The sequence below is a fragment of the Macaca nemestrina genome, chromosome 18 (genome assembly GCF_043159975.1).
Source record: "Macaca nemestrina isolate mMacNem1 chromosome 18, mMacNem.hap1, whole genome shotgun sequence".
In the NCBI taxonomy this organism is placed as follows: Eukaryota; Metazoa; Chordata; class Mammalia; order Primates; family Cercopithecidae; genus Macaca; species Macaca nemestrina.
In genome coordinates, this window is record NC_092142.1 from 67020969 (window position 1) to 67045225 (window position 24257).

Sequence of the window (24257 nt, forward strand, 5' to 3'; positions counted from 1 at the left end):
CATCTCCATTTTGAGGCCCAGGCCTGGTTTCCAAGGAGACCTAGCAAAGCTGGGTCCAGGACAGGGCCAGGCAAGCAGGGCTGGCAAGTGGGTGCTGGGAAGAGGCTGTTACCCCAGACCACAGCTTGTGATATCCTGGCCAAGACCTCGACTCCAGGCCACAAGGTGACACTGGGCTCAGGAGTAGATGGTGATGACTTCACGGCCACCACCACGCACCAACAGCACCCGCTCAAGGCCCTCGGTCAGTACCTCGAGGAACTCCATGTCTGCAGGGCCTCAAGTCAAGGAGGCAGCAACAGAATCAATGGGTAACCAGGGCCACCTGGGCCACACCCACCCAGGGGGCCCGGGAGAGGAGCTGCTGGCCTGACCTCCCACGCTGCCCACCTCCCAGTTGCTGCCCCTCCACAAAGGGATCCAGTTCTCGTCGCCCTCGCTGTTCTTGGGTGGGCCAGGCATGTTTAGGAGAACCAGGCGGGCGTCGTGGGAGCGCGTGACAATGACTTCATTGAGCTTCACAGCGGTGTGCATGCGTCGCACGTTGGACTGGTCCCTACACGTAGTGCAGCCAATCACAGGTCACCATAAGCCATCCTGCAAGGAGGGTCCCCACCCCTGGTCCACCTAACACCGCTTGTCTGCCCCACCCCACCTCCACCCCTAGATTCCAGCGCCACTGGGTCTGTTTTTGCTGCACTCACGGCTTAATATGTACCAGCTCCCGGAAATTGTCAGGGGCATGGCTGGGGTCCCAGGTCTCAGTCATGTACTTGTCCCTGGTCCATGTCATCTGGATCTTGTCAGCCCCCACTGCAGACTCATCTTCCTCGTCTGAGTACAGGCTCTCCAGCCGCAGGGCCGAGTGCCGATCCTTGACCAGCTGGGCCTGGGGACAATCGCAGGAGGTAGCCTTGGTCCCATAGGAAAAGGGGGACGGGGCCTGTCTGGCCCAATGTGACCACCCTGCCTCCGGGAAATGAGCACTGGCTTGGGTAGGGCTGCGGTGAGTCGTTCTGATTCCTCCACACCCACTGACGCGGTCTCTAAAGGCCTGACCCTGCCACCCGCCCTGGCCTGAACCACAAAGGGCACTGACTTCTCGCTCCCGCTCAGTCTTGGTCAGTCTCATCTGCCGCAGCATCTGCGACCGCTGCTCCATCATCAGCGTCCGCTCGTAGGTGTATGCAGAGATGTCACTGTTATGCTGGGGAGAGGGTAGGCCATGAGGACCCAGCTGCATGGGACATGGTATCCACGGGCCAGGGCAGGACAGGGGGCTCACCATCTCCACCACCTCCACCTCGGCCTCAAGGCGCAGATGGTACAGGAAGACGGCCAGGTCCTTTTTCATCTGGATGCTATTATCATCCATCTGGGCCACTGTGAAGATGCGCATCCGGCACTTCCTCCAGACCTGAGGCAAGGGACCGGGTGGGCCATTTGGTCACAGCCGCTCCTCCGAGGGCCTAGCCCCTCTCACCTGCACCCACCCCCCAGCCCACCTTATGCTGGCGCAGCAGGAAGGGCAGAAGCATAAGCATGCCGCCGTCGTGCACGATCCACCACACGTCTATGTGGCCCTCCAGGTAGCGCTCGTGGTTGCTGGGGTAGAAGGCGATGTTCTTGGGCACGAGCAGGGCCAGGTGGGCAGCCGTAGTGCAGCGCACGGTGTCTGGGGAGGAGGGGCACGGCTGACCACCAGCCTGTGGCCCTCCGGCCGCTGCCACCTCACTTCACCCCTGCCCACCAGGCTCAGCCCAGGCCCCAGGCCCTCACACACCAATGAAGGTCTTCCAGGCACGGGGGTCCTCGCTCTGTCGCCAGCCGTAGGGCCAGCCCAGCACCACAGAGTTATGCCGCATGCCGCCCAGGCCACAGGACTGGATGAGGTGGGCCAGCCCCTCCCGCACCTTGCTGGCCACCACCACCTGGCAGAAACCCTTCACCTTCTCAATCTCCATCATGTTCTTGATGGTCTGTGGGGAACACACCCAGGGCCAACGGGAAGCCATCAGCTTCCCGCCTCTGGGCTCCCTCCCAAGGCCCCTTGGGAACAAAACGACTTTGGGGTGGAGGAGGGCCTGGGGGCAACAAGCTGCCTACCCGGAGCCCAAGTTTTCAAGATGGGACTGCCGGCCCCCCCTTGTGCCAGCTCTCAGGTGGCAGCAGTGCTGGCTGCCTGGCTGGTCACGCTCACCAAGATTGGGCCCTTCCCCTCCGTCAGCTGCAGCCCAGACTCCTGTAGTCTGGCTCAGCTCTCACCCCCGGAGCAGGTACCTGCTCGGCAGCCTGGGCCTCGCCATAGCTCTCCAAGAAGCTCCCCTGGATGACAGAACCAACAATGGTCAGGCCCTTGCCAGCCTTGAGCTGGGAGGCGAAGGTGAGGAGCCGTGGGTACTTCACGTGCAGGTCCTCGTCCAGCTTCAGCAGCACCAGCAGCTGTGGCCTGCAGTGGCCGGGTGGGGGAGCCTGAGACCAGGGCCGGCCGTTCCAGGGACCCCCTCCTCTTCTTCTCTTCTTGGGTGATGGTCCCTGCGGGTTTGGGTAGCATGGCCCAGGAGGGTGCCCCTGGCAGCCCCAGGACGGGGAGCTGACACCTCTCAACCCTCTGACCCCGACAGCGACCCCTGAGAACCTCTGCGCCCTGGCCAGGGTCTGGTGGGAACTCACCGCCAGTTCTTGGTATGAGGAGGCCCCTCCTCCAGCCGCAACAGCGCGTAGCGGGCGGCACTCAGGGACAGGCCTCGGATCCCGTCACCCCACTCCTTCTCAGCCCTGCAGATTCCACCACAGCTGATGAGCCCCTGGTGCTGCCCACGGGGTTCTGTCTATGTGGATGTGAGATGGAGGGGTTCTGCCCCTCAAGACCACCCCGGGTCCTGAGTTACAGTCCCCAGTCTTGGCACCCACGGTGGCCCAGCTCCCCGCCCACCCCAACGTCCAACCACCCTGCCTGTTCGGCTGGGCCCCCTCAGGGTGGTGCAGGCTGCCGGCAGAGGCCAGGTGGCAGCACTCACTCACCCTTGGTACTCGATGTATTTGTAGATCATGCCGGCGATGAGCATGGCCACCAGGGCATAGTACCAGGAGGAGACAAACATAAGGGCCAGGCAGAGGCTCATGCCCAGGAAGGACAGCGCCCTGGGCCAGAGGGGAGGGCAGAGTCAGGGCAGGACCAGGAGGGCCCCTGGCCACAGCCTGGCCCATGCCCTGGCGGCCCTGTCAGGTCCCAGGTGGGAGGTCCCAGGTGGGTGGTCAGGTCACTGGGTGGGAGACCCAGGTCCAGTTTCTCCCCAGCCCCATAAACTCCCTCCCCACAGTGTTTCATCAAGACCTACCTACCCGGGAAGCCTAGGCCTCATCCAGAATGAAGCTCCTGGCCTCCCCAGGGCCTCCCGTGTCAGAGGCGTGGCTCACCAGTGATAGTACTTGAACCGGGGCCGCCAGTTGGGGGTCCTCAGGAGTGTCTGCACTGCACAGGCCAGGTTCACGAACAGGTAGCACATCAGAAAGAACCTGTGGCACAGGGGACGGTTGGTGAAGAGCAGCCACCTTGGCAGCCAGGGGCCTGACATCAAGCTGGGACTGGCCCTGCCCTGCATGGCTTGGCCAGGTCTTCTCAACCTCATTGCTGCCACTTTCATGGCCTGAGGTGATGAGACTACTGTGGAGGAGTCCTTGGAGATTGCAGAGGATGGGCAAGGGTTCGCCAGCGGAGGAGGTAGGAAAGGGAGTAATGGGACAGAGCTGGAGGGTGGTACAGGGGTGGTAGGAAGAGCTCAGTGCCTGGAGACTCTAGGCCACACTCAGGCCTCTGGCCTGGGTGACCAGCTGGATGAGGGGCTGCCATGCATGAAGGGGAGGATGCAAGATGAGCCGGACCATTTGAATGCACCCAGTCAGAGACACTTAAGAGTCCCTGTGGTGGGTGTGGGAGTCCCAGGCATGGGCAGGGCTGGCTGCATCAGCCCTCAGGGAAGGCAGCTGAGGATGGGAGCACAGGAAGGAAGGAGGCAGGTGGATCATCTGATGTCAGGAGTTCGACACCAGCCTGGTCAAGATGGTAAAACCTCATGTCTACTAAAAATACAAAAAATTAGCTGGGCGTGGTGGTGCATGTCTGTAATCCCAGCTACTCAGGAGGCTGAGGCAGGAGAATTGCTTGAACCCAGGAGGCGGAGGTTGCAGTGAGCCAAGATCACGCCATTGCACTCCAGCCTGGGTGACAGAGTGAGACTCCGTCTCAAAACAAAACAAAACAAAACAAAACAAAACAAAAAAACAACAACAGATGGAAGGGGCAGCAGTGGCTTCAGGGAGGCATGAGGGACGTGGTGATTGCCCTGTCCAGGGGAGAGGTCTGCCAGCCACCTGCTTTGGGGGCTCTCTCAGGGAGGTATGGACCTGTTGGTCACTTTATAGCTTTGGCATAGGTGCCAGGCTTGCTTCTAAATGCAGGGGTGGGCTGAGCCCTGCCAGGCCACATCTCCCCATGCAGCCTGCCACATCTCCCAGCTGCGCCCCCAACACCAGACACAGCCACGGGGAGGTGCTGGGGTTCAGGGACCCTTTCCCAGAACATCCCCCTGCCCTGCCCAGCCCCAGCTCACATGGATAGGATGGGGGCCACCATGTCGAGGGAGGCGATGAGGATGCCCAGCTCAGCGATGAGTGCCGTCAGGAGGAGTGCCCATGTGGGTTCACCATTCACCTTCCCGTGGCCAAATACCTGTGTGCACCAGGAAGGAAGCTGGCCCTGTCACCTCCATTCCACACCTTGGGCCCCAGACCCCAGCCTGGCCTCCCTCACCCCCAGGGCCCTCCTTGGGGGCTTAGGCCGCCTCTGTGCCTATCCCTGTGGGTGTCACCAGTCTCCCTGACTCCACCTCCCCAGGCCTCTCTCCTTTGGATGAGCCCTAAACAGGCCATGAAGATTCTGGTTCCAGGCAGCTCCAGGCCCAGGGCAGTGTCAGCCCAGGGCACTTCTCAGTAGCTCCTCATGGATGGCCGCCTGGCCCCGGGGCTACTGAGGACAGGACACACTGCATCTGTGTTCCCTATCTCTCTCCCCAGCTGGGCGAGGGCCTGGGAGCAGCCAGGCCATGGGGGAGTGCAGAAGGGCTCACCCGGAGGAAGGGGATGATGTTGTCCTTGGCAATGGCCTGCAATAGGCGCGGTGCCCCCGTGAGGCTCTGGAGGCCAGCACCACATGTTGAAAAGAAGGAGCCGATGACAATGACCCAGGGTGAAGGCCAGGCCAGTGTGCCCACCACCAAGTTCCTGCTGACGCCATCGCCATACCTGCAGGGGCCACCAGAGTGAGGGATGTCAGGGATCCGGAAGGACAACACAGACCACCAAAGGTAGCCAGCAGCCTGAGGACCACCCACAGGGTTGGGGGCTGGTGTGAAGGCAGGCCAAAGCCCAGCCGCTGCTACAGAGAGGGGCCCAGCTCACTCACTTGTCCCGGAGAACCACACCCTCGATGCAGGCGCCAAAGAGAACCACACTGCTGAAGTCTGTGGTGGCATCAAGGAAAACTCGGCCTCCGCCACCCCACTGTCCCTGAACAGGACCACGTGCCCCCACCCCAGCCAGACCGCAAGGACTGGGAGTATCATGGTGTGTATGTGTATGTGTGCATGAGAAGGGGAGCCATATATGAGTGTGTGGGGTGTATGTGCATGTGAGCTGGCGATGTGCACAGGCCAAGCGCCTCCCGTCCTCTGCCCAACCTGCCCCAGGCCTGGGAAAGGATACACACGAGGGAAGTTGTAATGATGGCCAGAATGGTCCCCACAGGGATGGACTTCTGGGCATCACGGAGGTCCCCAGAGCGGTTTGAGCCAGCCATGATACCTCCAAAAACAGATGAGACTCCCTCAGGGGCTCCCCGGGATTGGGGACAGGGATGGGTGGGTAGGCAGGCGGGGCTCACCTGTCACAGAAGGGAAGAAGATGCCGACCAGCACGGTGAATGATGTGGCGATGTCGGCCACCACGTACAGAGGCAGGCTCTCTTTCAGGCTCGGGGCATCTGCAGAGGGCAGCCCATGCTTCTCCACGATGTCACCCTTCTCCAGGTAGGCGCTCCACAGGTTTTCTGCAGGGATAGCTGTGTCACCACCACAGCCGCCCCCGACTACCCCGGGCAGTTTGGGGCAGCCTAGCCAGAGGCTGCAGATGCAGGCAGTTTTGGGGACTCAGGAGACAGCTTCAGCTCAATGACTGCAGTGTCAGCCACAGGGCTACCCTGACCACAGGGAAGGAGCTGCCCAGCTAGAAGTCAACAGACAAAGGTGGCTGAACCACCATCACCCAGAGCCCCCTACTGCCCGCCTCACACAAAGGCCTTTATGGATCCTGTGGGAACATCCCCAGGCAGTGTCAGGGGCTGGTGGCTAGGGAAGACAGGCTGCTGCAGGCCTTGGATGCTGGCCAGACAGGCTTCACTCACTCCAAACTCGGCTGCCAGGAGCCAGGCTGGGAGGACACTGCTGGGCTGGGAAGGCGGCCAGTCCTGCCCCCATTCCCAAGCTGACCGCACAAGGACAGCTCTGTGCTCTGCACCCCTGCTCAGCCTGTGGGTTCGAGAGCAGGAGGATGGGAGGGAGGACCCACCCTGGAGCACACCAGCAGCTGCCCCGGGGATGCCAGGGATCTCGGTCACATTGTTGAGCAGGAAGTAGGGGTCGCAGGAGTCGGTGGTAAGGTTGGGGCTGTGGCAGAAGAGACTCCATAGCCGGGTGGCCACTGTCTCATTGTCTACTACAGCTGTCTTGGCACAGATGTCAAACTGGTCCCGGGACAGGGTCCTGTTGCCCAGCATGCATACCCTATGAGGGACAGAAGCATTGGCACCTGCTCAGCTTGAGGCCCCTGCTTGTGCTCACCCTGCAGTCTCTGGGATCTAGGGCATCAAAGGCTGGCTACATGAGAGGGATGTCCATGCAATGCCCAGATAAATTCCTGGGTTACTTACGGAAACACGGGAGGGTCAAATATAGACTTGATGCCCCCAGCATAGATGGAAAGGATGGAGATGATCACACAGGCCAGGAAGAGTGAGGCAAATTTGTTCACATACTTGACCCCCACAAACACCACCAGGGTCATAAAGGTCAGGAAAATGGTCCCATACACACGCATATTGTTCAAAGTGGCATTCGACGTGTCATGAGCGCCCAATGGGTAAAAAATGGCAGCTGGTGGGGCAATGTAGGTCTGAAACAAGAAGATGGATAAGGAGGGTTTTATCTTCTTATTTGGAAAGTGAAACTTGCAATTTGGTTTGCTTTTTAAGAGTACCTAAAAGAGGCTGGGCGCAGTGGCTCAGGCCTGTAATCCCAGCTCTTTGGGAGGCCGAGGTAAGGGGATCACTTGAGGTCAGGAGTTCATGACTAGCCTGGCTAACATGGGGAAACCCCATCTCTACTAAAAATACAAAAATTAGTTGGGCGTGGTGGCACATGCCTGTAATCCCAGCTACTGGAGGCTGAGGCAGGAGAATCGCTTGAATCCAGGAAGCAGAAGTTGCAGTGAGCAGAGATCACACCACTGCACTCCAGCCTGGGTGACAGAGGGAGACTCCGTCTCAAAAAAAAAAATAAAAAATAGGCCAGCGCTGTGGTTCACATCTATAATCCCAGCACTTTGGGAGGCTGAGGCAGTGGATCACTTGAGGTCAGGAGTTTGAGACCAGCCTGGCCAATATGGTGAAACCCCATCTCTACTAAAAATACAAAAATTAGTGGTGCAAAAACTGGTGGTAGTGGTGCACGCCTGTAATCCCAGCTACTCCGGAGGCTGAGGCAGGAGAATCACTTCAGTCTCAGAGGCGATGGTTGCAGTGAGTAGAGATCACGCCACTGCACTCCAGTCTGGGCGACAAAGTGAGACCATCAAAAAAATAAATGAATAGGCCGGGCGCAATGGCTCACGCCTGTAATCTCAGCACTCTGAGAGGCCGAGGCGGGAGGATTGCCTGAACTCAAGAGTTCGAGACAATCCCAGGCAACTTGTTGAAACTGAAACACAAAAAATTAGCTGGGCATGGTGGCGTGAGCCTGTAATACCAGCTACTCGGGAGGCTGAGGCAGGAGAATCGCTTGAACCTAGGTGGTAGAAATTGCAGTGAGCTGTGATCACGCCACTGCACTCCAGCTTAAGCAACAGAGAGAGACTCCGTCTCAAAATAAATAAATAAATAAATAAATAAATTTTAAAAATAAAAAATAAGAGTACCTAAAAGAAGCCAGTCACAAAAGGCCACATATTATATGATTCTGTTTATATGAAATGTCCAGAATAAGCAAATCCCGAGGCAGAAAGCAGATTCCTGGTTGCCAGTGCTGGCAGCGAATGGAGAGTAACTGCTAAGGGGGTTCTGGGGATGATGAAAATGTTCTAGAATTGACCGCAACTCTGTGAATATACTATAAAACATTGAATTGTATACTTCCAATGGTATGTAAATTGGCATGGGAATTGCATGGTATGTAAATTATATGTTAATAAAGCTATTATGTAAAAACAAGCAAACAAAAAGGATCCGAACATAGATGCCAACCTGAATCACTAAATAGCCAAAGTGGAACAGTTTGAGCACGAAAATAAATAATGATAGTATTGGATTACAACCCAAAGAATAAAGTAAATATCCAGAAGTCCATTCAGATATAATGACATGGCTGAATACATAAACAGGAGAAGGGACAAATCCCACATAACGAATGTAGAAAGGATATAAAAAACGAAAACAAACCAAAGCCCCCCAAAATCAGAAGGTGCAGGGTCCATGCTGCAGGTAGAGGACCTGGAGGCAAAAGCAGCCAGGCAGTCCCTCTAGGTACCTCCTACCCTCTGGATCCCCAGGGGCAGGCACCTGTCACCCCATGCCTCCCGCAGCTCCTTGCCTCTTCTCCCACTGCTGTGGCAGTTAATTGGGGAATGAGAAGCTGAGGCTGACAGAGCTCCCATGGGGCTCATGGAGCGGGCACCAACCTCCAGCAGGGTCCTGTGGCTGCTTATCCTGATTGAAGGACAAGGAGAAGGTGGATCTGAAGTGCCCTGGCACAGAGCCCCAGGGGACACAGAGCTAGCCAGAGCCCACACAAGCCCAGAAGGAAGCCTGCATCACCACCAAGATCTGTCACTGAGCTAAATACAACAGTTCCTGGAACCCTTGCCATGGCTGCCATGGTGCCCAGGTGGACGGAACATCCAGGGCCGAGGTGAAGGCGGCCAGGCCTCTTTCTTGCCTGACCCAAACTGGCATGGAAGTGAAAGAAAAACCAGCCTGAGCAAAGGTCTTTGTCTCTTGAAGAGGCTTTCTACTTTATAATGCCCAGGCGGTGGCCAGAGGTGTGGGGATGAACAGCCTGGAACTTCTGTTTAGAGTCCAAAGGGACTGTCTGGACATGGCCAGAGTTGGCCAGGGCTTAGCCTGACTCACCAGCAAGATCTCGATGGCCCCCAGGATGTACATGGCTGCTGCGAATGTCGTTCCCAGGTAGAAGCACAGGCCCACAGCACCTCCAAATTCTGGCCCCAGTGAACGAGAAATCATGAAATAGGAGCCCCCAGCTACAGCAGAGAAATGAAAATGTGCACAGGTCAAGGCAGGTTCTTCTTCAAGGGGTCTCCCTGTGACAAGCCTGCACAACTGCCCGGAAGGACAGGGACTGCTTTTCCCATTTATGGATGAGTAGAGGGGCTGGGAAACCTGCCCAAGGCTGCATGGTGGGTAAGCATCCAGGCTGGCATTCGATCCTATCCCCATCTGATTTGTATGTCCAGCATGGAACATGGAAATGACTGCTTTGTGGGAGCAGCTCTAGTCTGCAGCAGTGGCTGAGTGGCCACTGTCCTCCAATGCCCTGTGCACAGCCCCCAGCCTCTTCTGGCTGGGTGTGTCCCATCTCAGCCCGCCTCACCCTCCTGAGGCCTGTGCCTTTGTTAGTCTGACCCCTCCAGACCAGGGCAGGGACTGTGTCTTATCCAGTCTTTTGGCCCTAAGGCCCACCACAGGGCCTGCCACCAGGTGAGTGTCCACAGGTCCTGCCCTGAATCTGTGCTTCTACCAAAGTCTAACACCCTTGCAAGACTCAGAGAGTCATGACTAGGCCCCAGGGTGACAAGCACAGGGGGACAAGTCATCTCATGTTGCTGGTTATATCTGCTGCTGAGACAATGTCTCTTGTGAAAATCTGGAAACAGGGATCAAGAAATTCTTTCAGAGTCAATCTGGCTGGGGCGTGGTGGCTCATGCCTATAATCCCAGCATTCTGGGAGGCTGAGGTGAGTGGATTGCTTGAGCTCAGGGGTTCCAGACCAGTCTGGGCAACATGGCGAGACCCCGTCTCTACTAAAAAAAGGAAATTATAAAAAATATACATTTAAAAAAAAAGGCTGGGCGCAGTGGCCCACGCCTGTAATCCTAGCACTTTGGGAGGCCGAGATTGGCAGATTGCCTGAGCTCAGAAGTTTGTGACCAGCCTGGGCAACACGATGAAACTCCGTCTCTACTAAAATACAAAAAATTAGCCAGGTGTGGTGGTGAGTGCCTACAGTCCCAGCTACTGAGGAGGCTGAGGCAGAAGAATCGTCTGAACCTGGGAGGCAGAGGTTGCAGTGAGCCGAGATTAGAGTGAAGTGAGCCACTTCACTCCAGCCTAGGCGACAGAGTGAGACTCTGTCTCAAAAAAAAAAAAGAAAAAGTCAGCTGGGCACAGTGGCTCACGTCCGTAATCCCAGCACTTTGGGAGGCCGAGGTAGGCAGATGACTTGAGGTCAGGAGTTCGAGACCTGCCTGGCCAACATGGTGAAACCCTGTCTCTACTAAAAATACAAAAATTAGCAGAGCATGGTGGCACATGCCTGTAATCCCAGCTACTCGGGAGGTTGAGGTAGGAGAATCACTTAAACCTAGGAGGCGGAGGTTGCAGTGAGCTGAGATTGTGCCACTGCACTCCAGCCTGGGCAACAGAGACTGCATCTCAAAAAAAAATACTAAAATAAATAAATGAAAAGTCAATCTTTTTCATGCTGTAATCCACCTCCAGGACCCTCTCCTAAGGGAACTGCTGGGGCATGAACAAAGATTCATGTTCAAGGATGTTCATGACAACAATGTATACAATGGTGAAAAAGTGGAACCCACAGGCAGGAGAATAATCACATTAATTAGGTTATGTGGTGTACCATGGAGAGTGCTGTTTTCAAAAAATCATTTTCGGCAGGGTGCAGTGGCTCACACCTGTAATCACAGCACTTTGAGAGGCGGAGGTGGGTGGATCAGTTAAGGTCAGGAGTTCGAAGCCATCCTGGCCAACATGGTGAAACCTCGTCTCTACTAAAAATACAAAAATGTGGTGGTTGCCTGTAATCCCAGCTACTCAGGAGGCTGAGGCATGAGAATCACTTAGAATTGCTTAAACCTAGGCCGGGCGCAGTGGCTCAAGCCTGTAATCCCAGCACTTTGGGAGGCCGAGACGGGCGGATCACGAGGTCAGGAGATCGAGACCATCCTGGCTAACATGGTGAAACCCCGTCTCTACTAAAAAATACAAAAAAAAAGCCGGGCGAAGTGGTGGGTGCCTGTAGTCCCAGCTACTCGGGAGGCTGAGGCAGGAGAATGGCGTGAACCCGAGAGGAGGAGCTTGCAGTGAGCTGAGATCCGGCCACTGCACTCCAGCCTGGGTGACAGAGCAAGACTCCGTCTCAAAAAAAAAAAAAAAAAAAAAAAAGAATTGCTTAAACCTGGAAAGTGGAGGTTGCAGTGGTCTGAGATCATGCCACTGCACTCCAGCCTGGGTAATAAAGCAAGACTCTGTCTCAAAAAACACACCGAAAAACCAAAATCAAAAAACTGTTCTCAACACTTGGGAAACACACACACGTACACATGTAAACACATACACATAAATGCATAGATATATATACACACATATACTTTTGGGAAATATATATAATTTATATAAAGAGAGTGTGCGTGTGCGATACTTCATAAGACCCTAAGACGGCTGGGCGCGGTGGCTCAAGCCTGTAATCCCAGCACTTTGGGAGGCCGAGACGGGCGGATCACGAGGTCAGGAGATCGAGACCATCCTGGCTAACACGGTGAAACCCCGTCTCTACTAAAAAATACAAAAAACTAGCCGGGCGAAGTGGCGGGCGCCTGTAGTCCCAGCTACTTGGGAGGCTGAGGCAGGAGAATGGCGTGAACCCAGGAGGCGGAGCTTGCAGTGAGCTGAGATCCGGCCACTGCACTCCAGCCTGGGCGACAGAGCATGACTCCGTCTCAAAAAAAAAAAAAAAAAAAAAAGACCCTAAGACCTATATATACCAAAAGGCGAATAGTAATGATCTCGGGATGGTGGGATTATTGGTGCTTTTACTTTTCCATTCTACACTTTTCTGCACTTTTTTTTTTTTTTTTTTTTTTGAGACGGAGTCTCGCTCTGTCGCCCAGGCTGGAGTGCAGTGGCGCGATCTCGGCTCACTGCAAGCTCCGCCTCCCGGGTTCACACCATTCTCCTGCCTCAGCCTCCCGAGTAGCTGGGACTACAGGCGCCCACAACCGCGCCCGGCTAATTTTTTGTATTTTTAGTAGAGACGGGGTTTCACCGTGGTCTCGATCTCCTGACCTTGTGATCCGACTGCCTCGGCCTCCCAAAGTGCTGGGATTACAGGCTTGAGCCACCGCGCCCGGCCATCTGCACTTTTTTATTTATTTTTTTTGAGATGAAGTCTTGCTCTGTCACCCAAGCTGGCACAATCTTGGCTCACTGCAACCTCTGCCTCCCAGGTTCAAGCAATTCTCTGCCTCAGCCTCCCAAGTAGCTGGGATTACAGCCACCCACCACCATGCCTGGCTAATTTTGGTATTATTAGTAGAAATGGTATTTCACCATCTTGGCCAGGCTGGTCTTGAACTCCTGACATTGTGATGCACCCGCCTTGGCCTCCCAAAGTGCTGGGATTACAGGCGTGAGCCACCGCGCCCGGCCTTTTCTGTACTTTCAAACCTCCTTACAGTAAACATACATTGTCCTTTTTATTTTTTGGTATTGCTTTTACATTAACGAAAACCACAATGGCACTCTCCAGCTCTGTCTAGCAGTAAAGCTTCTACGTGGGCACTGTCCTGGCATCAGGGATTGGGAGCCCACTACAGAACTGCTTGGGGCAGGGGTGTGCTATGGGGGTTCCCAGGTAGGTCAAGGCAGATTCTGGGCCCTTTTATCTTCCACCAGGCCTTGGGTGGCGCTCACTGACCTGGAACAACACCGTTGGTGGCAATGGCGCTCATGGAGATGGCCGTCAGCAGGGTCTGTGGGAAGGAGGGCCTGGGTGAGCGGCTCAGCTGAGTGGGCTCTGTGGCAGCAGCCATGGCCCACGCCCAGCCCACCCCTGCCACGCCAGGACACTCACACAGCAGCAGCAGATGAGCACGATGAGGAGAGCCTGTAGCACACCAGCCGTGCCCACCATCCAGGTCAGCCGCAGGAATAGGATAACCCCGAAGATATTCTGCAGGCAGGGCAGGTACACCCCCATGAGGGTGCCCATGCTGGGCGCCTGTACGAACACGAAGGGAGGGGGCGAGTAGAGCATCAGAGGGATGCACCATGGAGGGTCAGCCCTAGTCACTCAGCAGGCCCCCTCCCCTGATGGGGCCCCAGGGAACACAGCGGGTAGGGGTGACAGCTAGGATGTCTCTATTGACTTTCATATAGGAAGACAGTTGAGTCTGGGAAGGTGTAAAACCTGATTCTTTTTAAAAACCCACATTGAGCTTTAGAACCTTAACTCTCTCTCAAGGTACTGCCTCCTTCCCTTCCTCTCTCCTGCTAAACTTCTAGAAAGAGGGGTTTGTCTCAGATCTCTACCTTCTCACCCAGCAGGCCCTAAGTCACCCAAGGCAAAGTCCCAAAAGTCATCCCTGGCCCTACCTCTCCTCAACCCCCAACTCCAGTCCTGATGGACACTAACTCCTACCCAGTCTGTCTCCCTGCTGCCCTGAGATCCGCCTGCCTTGTCCCAGCCTTAGTCCCTTGAACCTCAGGCACCTGGGTGGTACCCTCCTGAGCCTTTCAACCTCTCCACATTCCAGCCCACTCTGCTGCTAGAGTAGGTCTCTGAAAGCAAGTCTAATCTCATCACCCACGCTGAAAACCCTCTGTGCTGTCTTGTAATCCAGTGTGCAGTCCAACGCCTTGGCTTGGGCCACCAGACATGTCCCATCACCTCTCTTGTTAGCCCCAGCCCCTGACTACATGGGTCCCCCAGATTCTCCGAACCTGAGAATGTGCTGGACTCTGCCTGGGAGAGTCGGCCCTGCCTCACGGCCTGGCAAACTCCTCTTCAGTGAAACTGTTACCTCCCCCAGGAAGATGTCCCCAGGTTGCCTTAGGTGGAGCTGGTCCTCCCTCTCGCAGTCCTTCAGCAGCTGATACTCCCTATCACAGTAGTCACTACAGGTCATGGTAACAGAATGTACTTGTATGTTTTGTGACCATATTAGAGCAGGCTTGGCTTGTTTATGGTTCTATCACCGGCAGGCCCTGCAGGTACCCAAAAGGTGCTTCTGAACCCAGTGAGTGGTGTTTTGGAAGCCCCTGGGACATCCTGTTGGGAAAATCCTACAGAGAAAGTGCTCAGGCTTTAGGGCAGGTGAGGAAGATCTAATATGCAAATCCAGGCAGGCTTTCTCAATTTAGGGCAGAGTAGGGGCCAGCCAGGAGGCCAGGGCAGAGGCTGAGAGCACAGAGGCTGGCTGACATCTTTTTGAGGCACTGGGCCCCCAAGAGTGCAGCCTGCACAACGTGGCCCTGACAGCTTCCACTGGAGCTCCAACAAAGCCTCCTCACTGATCCAAAGGACTGGATTAGTGAAAATCATTCAGGGAGAAGAGACAGGGAAGCCCCACGAGAGAGTGCCTGTGCTGCCCAGAAGCTAGGGAGAAGAGAACTCCATGGCCATGATCTTGTCTAGCTGAGTCACCTTAGACAAGTTCCTTAATGCCCCTCCTGAAGGGTCCTGGCCTGGGGCAGGACCTGTGAGCAAACTAAAGGACTTCAGAAAAGTCTCAGCAAAAACAAATGGCTCCTCAACCTGTCCTGCGTAGAGCAGTGCAGGGGACGGATCCCCCTCATCTGGGCATTGTCTGAGCCCTTCTCAGAGGATGCCACCCACGGAATAGCAACGGCAAGAGCTCCCAGTCCCACCCCCATCCCAAGCTGAGTCACTCTAAGAAAAGGGCAGTGTGGGAAAGGGCAGGGCGGGCCGGAAATGCTTTCTGCATCCCCAAATAACCTCTGGCAGCCTCAGAAGGTCATCAGGCCACAGCTGGAGCTGGAGCTGGAGCTGGACAAGCTGCTGGGGAGAGGCTGCTTTGGGTCTTGGCATCGTCTGGTTGGAGGCCCACCCTTCCTGCTTCAAGCCTTCCTTTTCCGAGGCCCCTGCTTGGGCCTACCCTGGGTGAGGACCACGGCTCAGCAGCCCCAGATCCCTAGCTTCCTACTGACTCCTTAAAGACTTGGGCCGGCTCCTCTTTCTTTTTTTTTTTTGAGACAAAGTCTCGCTCTGTCGCCCAGGCTGGAGTGCAGTGGCGCAATGTCGGCTCACTGCAAGCTCCGCCTCCCAGGTTCATGCCATTCTCCTGCCTCAGCCTATCGAGCAGCTGGGACTACAGGTGCCCGCCACCACGCCCGGCTAATTTTTTGTATCTTTAGTAGAGACGGGATTTCACCACATTAGCCAGGATGGTCTCGATCTCCTGACCTTGTGCTCCACCCGCCTTGGCCTCCCAAAGTGCTGGGATTACAGGCGTGAGCCACTGCACCCGGCCAAGGCTCCTCTTTCTTCCATGGAAAAACTATTGGAGCTAGGACACCCAGCCACCCTCTCCCATCCTTACTGTGGGACCAGGTAAGCTGGATAGCTAAGCTAAGCATCCTCATGGGTTCCCCACTGGGCCAAGGGATGATGGGTCTTCTCTGGCCCATGCATCCCTCCCACATTCCTGCTGAGATGTGCACTAGCTGTTCTCAGGGGCCTCTTCACTCCCCGCCACCAGCTCCCTGGCTCGGCCTTAAGGGACAGGGATGAGGCTCTGACCTAAGGATCCTGTCACCCACTGTGGGCAGAGCACTCTCAGAGGTTGAGACACTCCTGCAGTGCTGGACAGACATGGCCAGATGCAGTTAGGGTTCTCCACTATCTAGTCCAGAACATGCCAGCAAAATCACACCTGGCTGGACAGGGTCAGGGTCAAGTCTGTGTGCTGGTTTGCCTCTCTGACGGGCAAGGTGAGAGATGTGCTTCAGTGAGGTCCACCTTCTCTGCTGGCCCCACCCCAGAGAAGCCCAAATCTCACAACCAGATGTGAGGCTGCAGGCCTGGCTTATCCCAGCCAGGAGCTCCTTCTGCTTGTGCCAACCTCTGAGAATACTACAGCCAGTGCCAGACCTCAGCTCCTCCCAAAATACTGCTGCTTCCCACACCTCAGGGAGTCAGTATGTAGAGGGAGGGTCCCTAGCCTCCAAATGAAAAATGTAGAAAAATCCCCAGCCCTCAGCTACACTGAGCCCCAATAACACAGAGGAGCTAGGCAAAGAGGTAACAGTCACCCCAAAGAGAGGAGGGCTGAAGGGCCAGAAAACTGGATTAGTGACCAAAAAGTGGGACAGGGAAGCCCCATAAGGCAACATCAGGCTCCGATCACATACACATGTCCCCCGACCCTGGCACTCAAGGAACCCAGGGGGTTGTTGGAGGGTTCTGCCAATGGAGCCTTGGGCCAACACTGTGAGTAGCAGAAGGGTTTGTGACTTGCTCTGGATTGCATGACCTCCGAGAGACAACCTGGTTCCTGGCTCCAAGGGCAACACCTTTAGCCACCCTTACACAATGTCACTGATCTGGCATTTTGTGTAGTTACATATCCCACAAATCTGTCTCCCATAAAATCCACGAATCCATCTCCCAGCATTACACATTGATCTTGTCTAGCTCAGTCACTTTACACAAGTTCCTTAATGTCCCTGACACTATTTCCTCATCTGAAACATGGGGATTATAGTAGCACCTGCCTCTTGGTTTTGTTGAACAGATGACATGTGAGAACCCAGGCCCACTGCCTGGTGTGGTACCTCGCACACAGTAAAGGCTGAGTACAGGCAGCTGTGTCTCCCGCCGTCATTCCTGAGGGCCTCCCTGGCCCTCTGTCCCTGGGGAGATTCTCATTAGCTCACTTCTTAAAGCCTCCTGAGCCAAGGCACTCAGTGCCCATCCTCCCTGCTCACCATGGTTTGCACCCACTTCCCCTGGTGTGCTCACCACCATGTGGGGAAACAGCCAATTCCATGGTGCTGTGTCTGTCTTCCCAGGTGTGGCCCCTCTGCTGCCCCACTCAGCTCACCTCGGCTGCCCTCCGGCGGGTGCCCTCCCCACTCTCAGCCTCCTCATGCTCCTTGGCACCCTGGGTGAGGTTGGTGTAGCTGACGAGCTTGCCCAGAAGAGACGATACCTTTGGGCGGATGTCCAGCTCTTCCTGTAAACAGAGCCACAGGGCAAGATGGCATTGGGCCAGGCGGGTACCAGCTGTGTGAAGCCAGCTGCCTGATCCCTGGCCCTGTTCCAAGCCCTCAGACAGGCCTGGGCCTGATCCCAGTTCCTGCCTGGGGAAGCCCAAGCCATCCAACTGGACAGGTGTGGACACCACACCCCAGGACGTGGCACTCAAAAGGCCCAGCCCCGCGGCTGCTTTTCTCTACCCCACCTTGGCTACAATCACTGCCAGCCCATTTGTGAAAACCACCTGCCTCAGGGGAGAGAGGGCAGGGAAGAACACGCCTGGCAGGCGGGCAATGGCACACTTCATCCTGCCTGCTCTGCGCAGCCACCTCCCAGCTATGGCTGCACCTCTAGGACTCACGCCTACCCTCCCCACAAAAAAGTCACCCTAGTCACCTCAGGGAACAAAAGAGGGCAAAAGAGTGATGTCTCGGACAAATGAAGTCTCTCTTGTCTGCTCAAACCCTGATCTCCCTGGATGGTCTTCCCCTGACCCCAGTCCTGCGAGTACCCACGTCAATCACAGAGATGGGATCCTGACCCTCCAGCCCATCCTCAGGTGGGGCTGGGCCAAGGCCTTCACTGCAGAACCTTGCTGCTTTCCCAGGTCAGGAGGCCTCCCAGAGCTCAGGCTCCCCAGCCCCACCGGGGTCTAGGCGATGATCCCTGCTCCTGCAGCCTTCTCGATGCTGTGCCTCCACCTGCCTCCTGCCCACATTTAGCTTTTCCCTCTCTGTCAGCTCCCTTCTGACCTACACACAGGGAGAAGTTGCTTTGGTGTGAGAGGGGAAGATGAGGGCCCTTGGGGGCATGTGGAGATTGAGGAGCCTCAGCCGGATGTGGTGGCTGACAGTGATAATTCCAGCACTTTGGGAGGCCGAGCAGGAGGATCACTAAAGGTCAGGAGTTCAAGACAAGCCTGGCCAACAGGGTGAAACCCCGTCTCTAAAAATACAAAAATTCCCCAGGTGTGGTGGCAGGCGCCTGTAATCCCGGCTACTCGGGAGGCTGAGGCAGAAGAATCACTGAGCTTGGGAGGCAGAGCTTGCAATGAGCCAAGATCACGTCACTGCACTCCAGCCTGGGGCAACACAGTGAGATTCCATCTCAACGAAAAAAGAAAAAAAAAAAAGAGAGATTAAGGAGTCTCCATTATTCAGCCATGCAATGGCTGAATGCGTGGGTCAGAGTTTAGGAGCTTAAACTACATTTTAAATCCAGATCTCACTGCTCAGCTTGAGTCTGAAGAAGATAAAACTCAAGTACAGAGGCAGATATTTGGGAATCTTTCCACAGAGGTATCCCCTAAAGCTGCAAATGGACCAGGACTCGGGAAACTAGAGGGAGACAGAGCTGGAAGAGCCAACCAAGAAGGACAAGGAAGAATCCTCGGGAGAGCGAAGAACTATGGACTTGGAGAAGAACCAGGAGTGGAGGGAAGAGGAGAAATCCTGAGTTGGGAAATCCTAAGCGGGCGTTTCCTTGCTGAGGGGTTGTAAGGAAGTCAGAGGTGAACAGTCCTGGAGGTAGCAATGGGGGTGGGGTTGTGAGTGGCCTCTGGGAAGGCAGTTTCAGTTGAAAGGGCCAAGGGAACTGCAGCCCGGCTGCCATGAGAGCCAGGAAGACAAGAGGAAATGAGAGGAAGAGCCAGACAGAGGAGGGCCACGTGTCCAGCCTGACTGCTTAGCTAAAGCCTCTGTCTGCCAAACCTGTGACCCAAAATGGCTCCTCAGCTACCTCAAACAGTGCCAGGTTCCTGTCATAGTAGTCACTTCCTCTGGAAGCCTCCAAGGGGGAAAGAAAAGGGCTGCTCTCTCTGTGGTTGCCATGTCCTGTGAAGAGAGAGGAACAATCAGGGCCTGCTTCCTGAGCCCCCCCAGCCTGTGCCCCTTCCCAGAAAGCCAGTCCCCAAAACATCGTTTCTGTGGAGCACTTTGGAGCTGCAGTGTCACCAGGTTGGAACTCAGTTTCCACATCGCACCATGACAATGCCCTTGAAGGGCCAGAGATAGCCAGAGAGTGGCCAGTGACCAAAACCTGGGACATCATTCCCTCCAGAGAAGGGAATCCAGGTGAGGGAGCAGGCACCCTAGCACAAGCACGTGTGGACACTGAGGGGCGGGGCCTGCTGGTGGGCGGGGCTAGCCTTTGACCCGCCCCCAGATCCCCTCCCTGCCCCAGTCCCTTTCCCAGCCTTTCCGGAGTACCCAATGTGCAGGATACCAAGGGCTCGGTGTCCTCGGGGACCGCCCAGGCAGTACCCTCCAGATACACGAAGCCCCACAGAGCACCTTCGGCTGCCATGGCCCGAAGGTGGCTGGCTGGCTACCCCACTATGCACTGCGCGGCGGCATCCTGCAGGGCAGCCCAGGGCATGCCGGGAGGCGGGGCAAGCCCTAGGCCATGGAGAGCAGAAGTGGATGCCAGGAGCCTTCTAGAGTCGCCTAAGAAAGTCGGACCGGTGGGTGTCGGACTGAGCAGGGAGAAAAATGGGAGCCAGGACTACAGTGGACAAAGGCGGCCAGAGGTCAAGATAGTCCACCATGTCATATTAAAGCCAGGTGAGGTCATGTAGCTCTTTGGACACTCTATGATATCTGCTGTGCCCTCCATGCTTGTTCAGGATCAGGAGTCCCAAGAAAAATCTGAAAACCCAGTAACACTCTGCCCCTTACATTAATGACATTAATGGCCCTTTAGTGAAAAGCCTTTGAAAATTACTCTTGGATTTTTGTGACAAAAAAAAGTGTCTCCCTTTGATAAATCAGATGCTTCATTTTGTCAGAAAATGGCAGCTATACAGCTCGTCTTACTTCTCTTTCTGCTTTGGCTGCCAGGAATCTCCAAGCTAAATTTACACTTTAGATAAAGTCACCATCTGTCTCATCTCAGAGTCCTTGCCCCCTTCCTCTGCATGGTTTTCGATCTTCCTGAGAGTAACAATCACTTGGGGAGACTCTTTTGTTGGCTATTGCTTCTGATTCTTTTGTGGAAGTTGGCTGGAAATCAATTGTAATTTATTCTAAACTCACGTACTGCAGCCTGCCCCATCACTGTTGCCTAGTCTTTCTGGGGAGACTGTATTGCTATCCAGAAAACATATAGCTGGGCACACAGCAGCTCCCCCACAAATGCCTGTAAATGGTCCTCTAAGACCTAGCCTATCCCTTGTCCCTTCAGCCATCACTCTAGGATGGCTCGAGTCCCTTCCAAAAGTTGTCTCTAGTTCTCACAGCAACATTCCAGTAGACAGCATTTACTCCCTTTTAGGGACAACAAGAGTGAAGTTCAGAGATGTTCTGAGGCAAGGCCACCCAGGCAGAAGGCCACATCTGGGTCCCAGGGTCCATCAGAGCCAGGTGGGGGCTGGGCTGCAGGTTCCGTTACTACTACAGACTCCAGTCCCTCTATGCAGCACAATCTTTAAACATAGAGAAGAGTGCTGCAATTTGGCCAGGGTATGTACAGCCAGGCCTCTGCACGTTCAGACTACGGCAGACTGGCTTGGATTCCCGGCCCTTCCCCCGTGTGACCCAGGGAAACCTGCTTACTCCCTGTGTGGCCTTGGTTTCCTCTTCTATGAAGTGGAGATGGTAACACTTGTTTTTCCAACTGCCCAGATGCACTAGAAAAGGGACAATTAGTGCCAGACACCCAGCGGGCACTCCTCGGGGTTCCTCCAAAGCCCCCAAGGGCTTGTGGGAATGTAAGGGTCTAAGCAGTGCCTGGATGTCTGTACTGCCCTCAGCTTCAGACCTCCTGTTCTGGCCTCAGCCATTTCAAAAATTCCAGGGCAGGTCTGGACATGCCTGCCAGGCCGAAGCTGCTCAGACACCACTTGAGATCCCCAGTAAATCTGAGTATGGCCTAGGCCTAGGGACTGCCTGTGAGCTACACAATTGTGTTTCCATCAGCAACTGTGTCTGCACCAGTGGCAGGTGGGGATCCAGGTGACCCTCCTGATTCCTGTGCACATGGATATCTGCCTGAGGTGCCCCCTCCAGGACCTCCCTACCCCCTGCCCACAGGCCAAGGCGGGATGAGCAAGCCCATCTAGGCCTCCCAGAGCAGAGGTGTGGGCACTGAGCTGCGGAAGGGGCAGGAGATGGATCTGAGGCTCACTGTGCTTTGTGCCCTCTGACCCTTTGCAGTCCCCATCAAGGATCAAAATCACTCACCGGGGCTCAGGGTGTCCCCCATCCTGCAGACAGCCAAGGTCTGGCTGAAAAGGAGTAAGAGGAGGAGAAAGAGGAAGGGAGGTAGTGGGAGGAGCTGGCCTAGCTTGCGGGGATCTAGCAGGACTCAGCCAATGTAGCTCCAGGTCCCTCCAGTCACCCTGTAGGGGCCAAGGCGTGGCCAAGGCGGGGCCAGCAGCTAGGCTCAGCTCTCTGCCTGCCCACTGGTCCAGGCTGATCCTGGGGATGCAGCCCAGTCCACCCTCTGGGGAGAGAGGTCCTCCCAGGGTTAGGAAAGCAGGGATGCTGGCTTTTGCTTTGACCACTTGAATCAAGCTAGGGGCAGATAAGGGCATGGAGGCTGGGGCACTCACACAGCTGTCAAGCCTATAAAACCTCTGCAATGTCCAGCAGCCCATGCCACTGTCCTGTGCTACCTCTGCACATGGCAGTCAAGTGATACACACACATAGCCATCATTTACATCAAGCATGGATCACCTCAGTCATCATCACAGACAGATCAGAGGTCCAGATCATGTCACCTGGCAAGTGTCAACCACACACTTCCTACATATCTCCATCATGATTGGTCACACATATCACAGGCATTTGTCATCAGTCAAATCACCATCCTCATCACTGTCAACCCTGCAGGAAACAGGGGCTGTGAGAATGCCCTGACCTGAACCAGACTTCACACTGTGATACCCACAGCCACACACTTATACAAGCACAATTACACATGCATAGGCCACTACATACACAGACACACGTCCTCAGCCGTGTTTGCACTCCAAGGATGGGCCTTAACAAGGGGGCCTCTTGGGGTAGGAGATGGAGAAAGGGCTGTGGAGAGAGGCAGGCACCTGGAAGGAAGGAGGAGGGAGATGGGGCTTACCTCTGGGCCCTGGCACCTAGGTTAAAGAGTTAAGGTGCTGGAATCTCACACCCAGGCTTGACTGCCCCTGGGCAAGTTACATAACCGCCACCCCTCCCTTCACTGCTTCCTAATTGGGAGTAACCGTACTTATCCCACGGGTGATGCTGGAGGATTAAACGTTTGGCTCCGTGTTGAGTGCTTCACAGAGGCCCACTGTCCCTACAGATCTACACCGGGCGCACTCACAGGCAGTTACCCATAGACCCCCAGTGGGTACACTCTGGCCAGAGTGCAGGTTGGCGCAGAGAGGCACACGGAGGGGTTTGGGTAGTTGGGCAGAGGGTCGTCTCACAGGCAAAGACGCTGAATCTCAAGTGGGGAACCGAGGCGAGAAGAGGATGTGGGATTCACCGAAGGTGAAAGGCCGGGAAGGGCCTGAGATGGGGTCTCGGCCCTGTCCCCAAGCCGGGCGCCCCGGCCGGCTGGCCTCCCTGGGCGGCCACGTCTGCAGCCCCCGCCCGCGGCCCACAGGGGAGGAGCTGGGGTGGAGAAAGTGGCCGGGCGCGGGCGCCGGGGGCCGAGGAAAATCGTGTCTGCGCGCGCGGGGCGACGAGCCAGTGGCTGCGGCGCAGACCAAAGAAAGTTGAGTCCACACCGACGTGTGCGCGCAAGGTCCCGGGATAAGTGCGGGCGCGGGCCCGGGATGGCGGCCCCGGGTGGCAGGCCCCGCCGCCCCGCCACGGCCCCTCAGAACGCGCCCTCACCGTCCGAGTCCTCCCGCTCCGCGCGCTCCCCGTAGTCCACCCAACTGAGCCCCTCGAGGTTGTCATAGTCGCCGCGCCGCGGCCCGTCCACCGGCACCACGGTGAAGTGAGGCATCGCGCACACTCAGCCCCGCCGCACCCGCCGTCCTGGCGGCCCGCAGCTGTCCCCGCCGCCCCGGGCCGACACGCCCCGCCCGCTCGCATTCCTCCCCGCTGCGCTCACTTCCTCCGCCCGCCCCCGGGCCGCCCCTCGGGGGCGGAGAGCGGGAGGGGCTCGGGCCGGCTCCTCCCAGAGCGGGGGCCCTGGTGGCGGGAAGACCCCTAGGCGGGGGCACTCCTACTGGCTCCACGGCCTGGGGGCGGGCCCGATTCCTGTGTGACGTCGGGTGAGAGGCCGCCCTCTCTGAGCCCCAGATGCAATATTTGTAAAATGGGGGAAACACACTTCCACCTAGGGGTTATTTTAGGGCTCTGTGAGATGGGTCGCGGGGTGTCCTTGCTCTGCGCCCTGGACAGGGCAGGGCAGGCCGGACCGGCCCAGGACTGCGGAAGCCACTTGCCCAGGGCCTCCTGCCATCCCCGGATACCTCCTTCCCATTTCCAGCGTCTGCATCCAACTTCTCCGCGACCCTGGAAACCGGATCCCCGCGAAGGTCCCGTCCCAGCCCTGGGCCCTCTAGCCGCATCCTCTCCTGTTGGAGGCAGCTGGGGATTCTCGGTCCTTCCCCAGGGGCTGCTACGTCCTCGGCAGGAAGAACACCCACACCCACCCTCCCGCGCCGCGCCTGCCCCGCTTGCCTTTTTGGGCCTGTACACTGGGTGCTTTAGCCAAGTCCCTTCATTTTAACTTACT

At 56.2% G+C, this 24257-nt stretch overlaps 1 protein-coding gene across 3 annotated transcripts; it reads right to left on the reverse strand.

Moving 5' to 3' along the window:
* Window positions 1–7: 7 nt before the first annotated feature.
* Window positions 8–24010, reverse strand: LOC105491394 (solute carrier family 12 member 4). 3 transcript variants are annotated; one of them, XM_071084776.1, is made up of 23 exons: window positions 23992–24010; window positions 19321–19415; window positions 17429–17560; window positions 13438–13584; window positions 13282–13336; window positions 9458–9588; window positions 6986–7227; window positions 6625–6839; window positions 5942–6106; window positions 5764–5862; window positions 5465–5522; window positions 5130–5304; window positions 4614–4732; window positions 3421–3519; window positions 3025–3144; window positions 2674–2778; window positions 2281–2449; window positions 1784–1979; window positions 1506–1675; window positions 1286–1417; window positions 1100–1207; window positions 705–889; window positions 8–556 (listed from the first exon to the last, which is right to left on the reverse strand). In XM_071084776.1, exons 4-23 carry the CDS (start codon window positions 13573–13575, stop codon window positions 280–282), a joined length of 2958 nt encoding a protein of 985 aa, XP_070940877.1. In that variant the 5' UTR covers window positions 13576–13584; window positions 17429–17560; window positions 19321–19415; window positions 23992–24010; the 3' UTR covers window positions 8–279. The 3 variants fall into 3 exon arrangements, with proteins under 3 accessions (XP_070940877.1, XP_070940878.1, XP_070940876.1); XM_071084777.1 differs by lacking the exons at window positions 19321–19415; window positions 23992–24010 and adding an exon at window positions 23405–23660 and having other exon boundaries at window positions 8–267; window positions 421–556; XM_071084775.1 differs by lacking the exon at window positions 23992–24010 and adding an exon at window positions 23405–23578.
* Window positions 24011–24257: the final 247 nt, after the last annotated feature.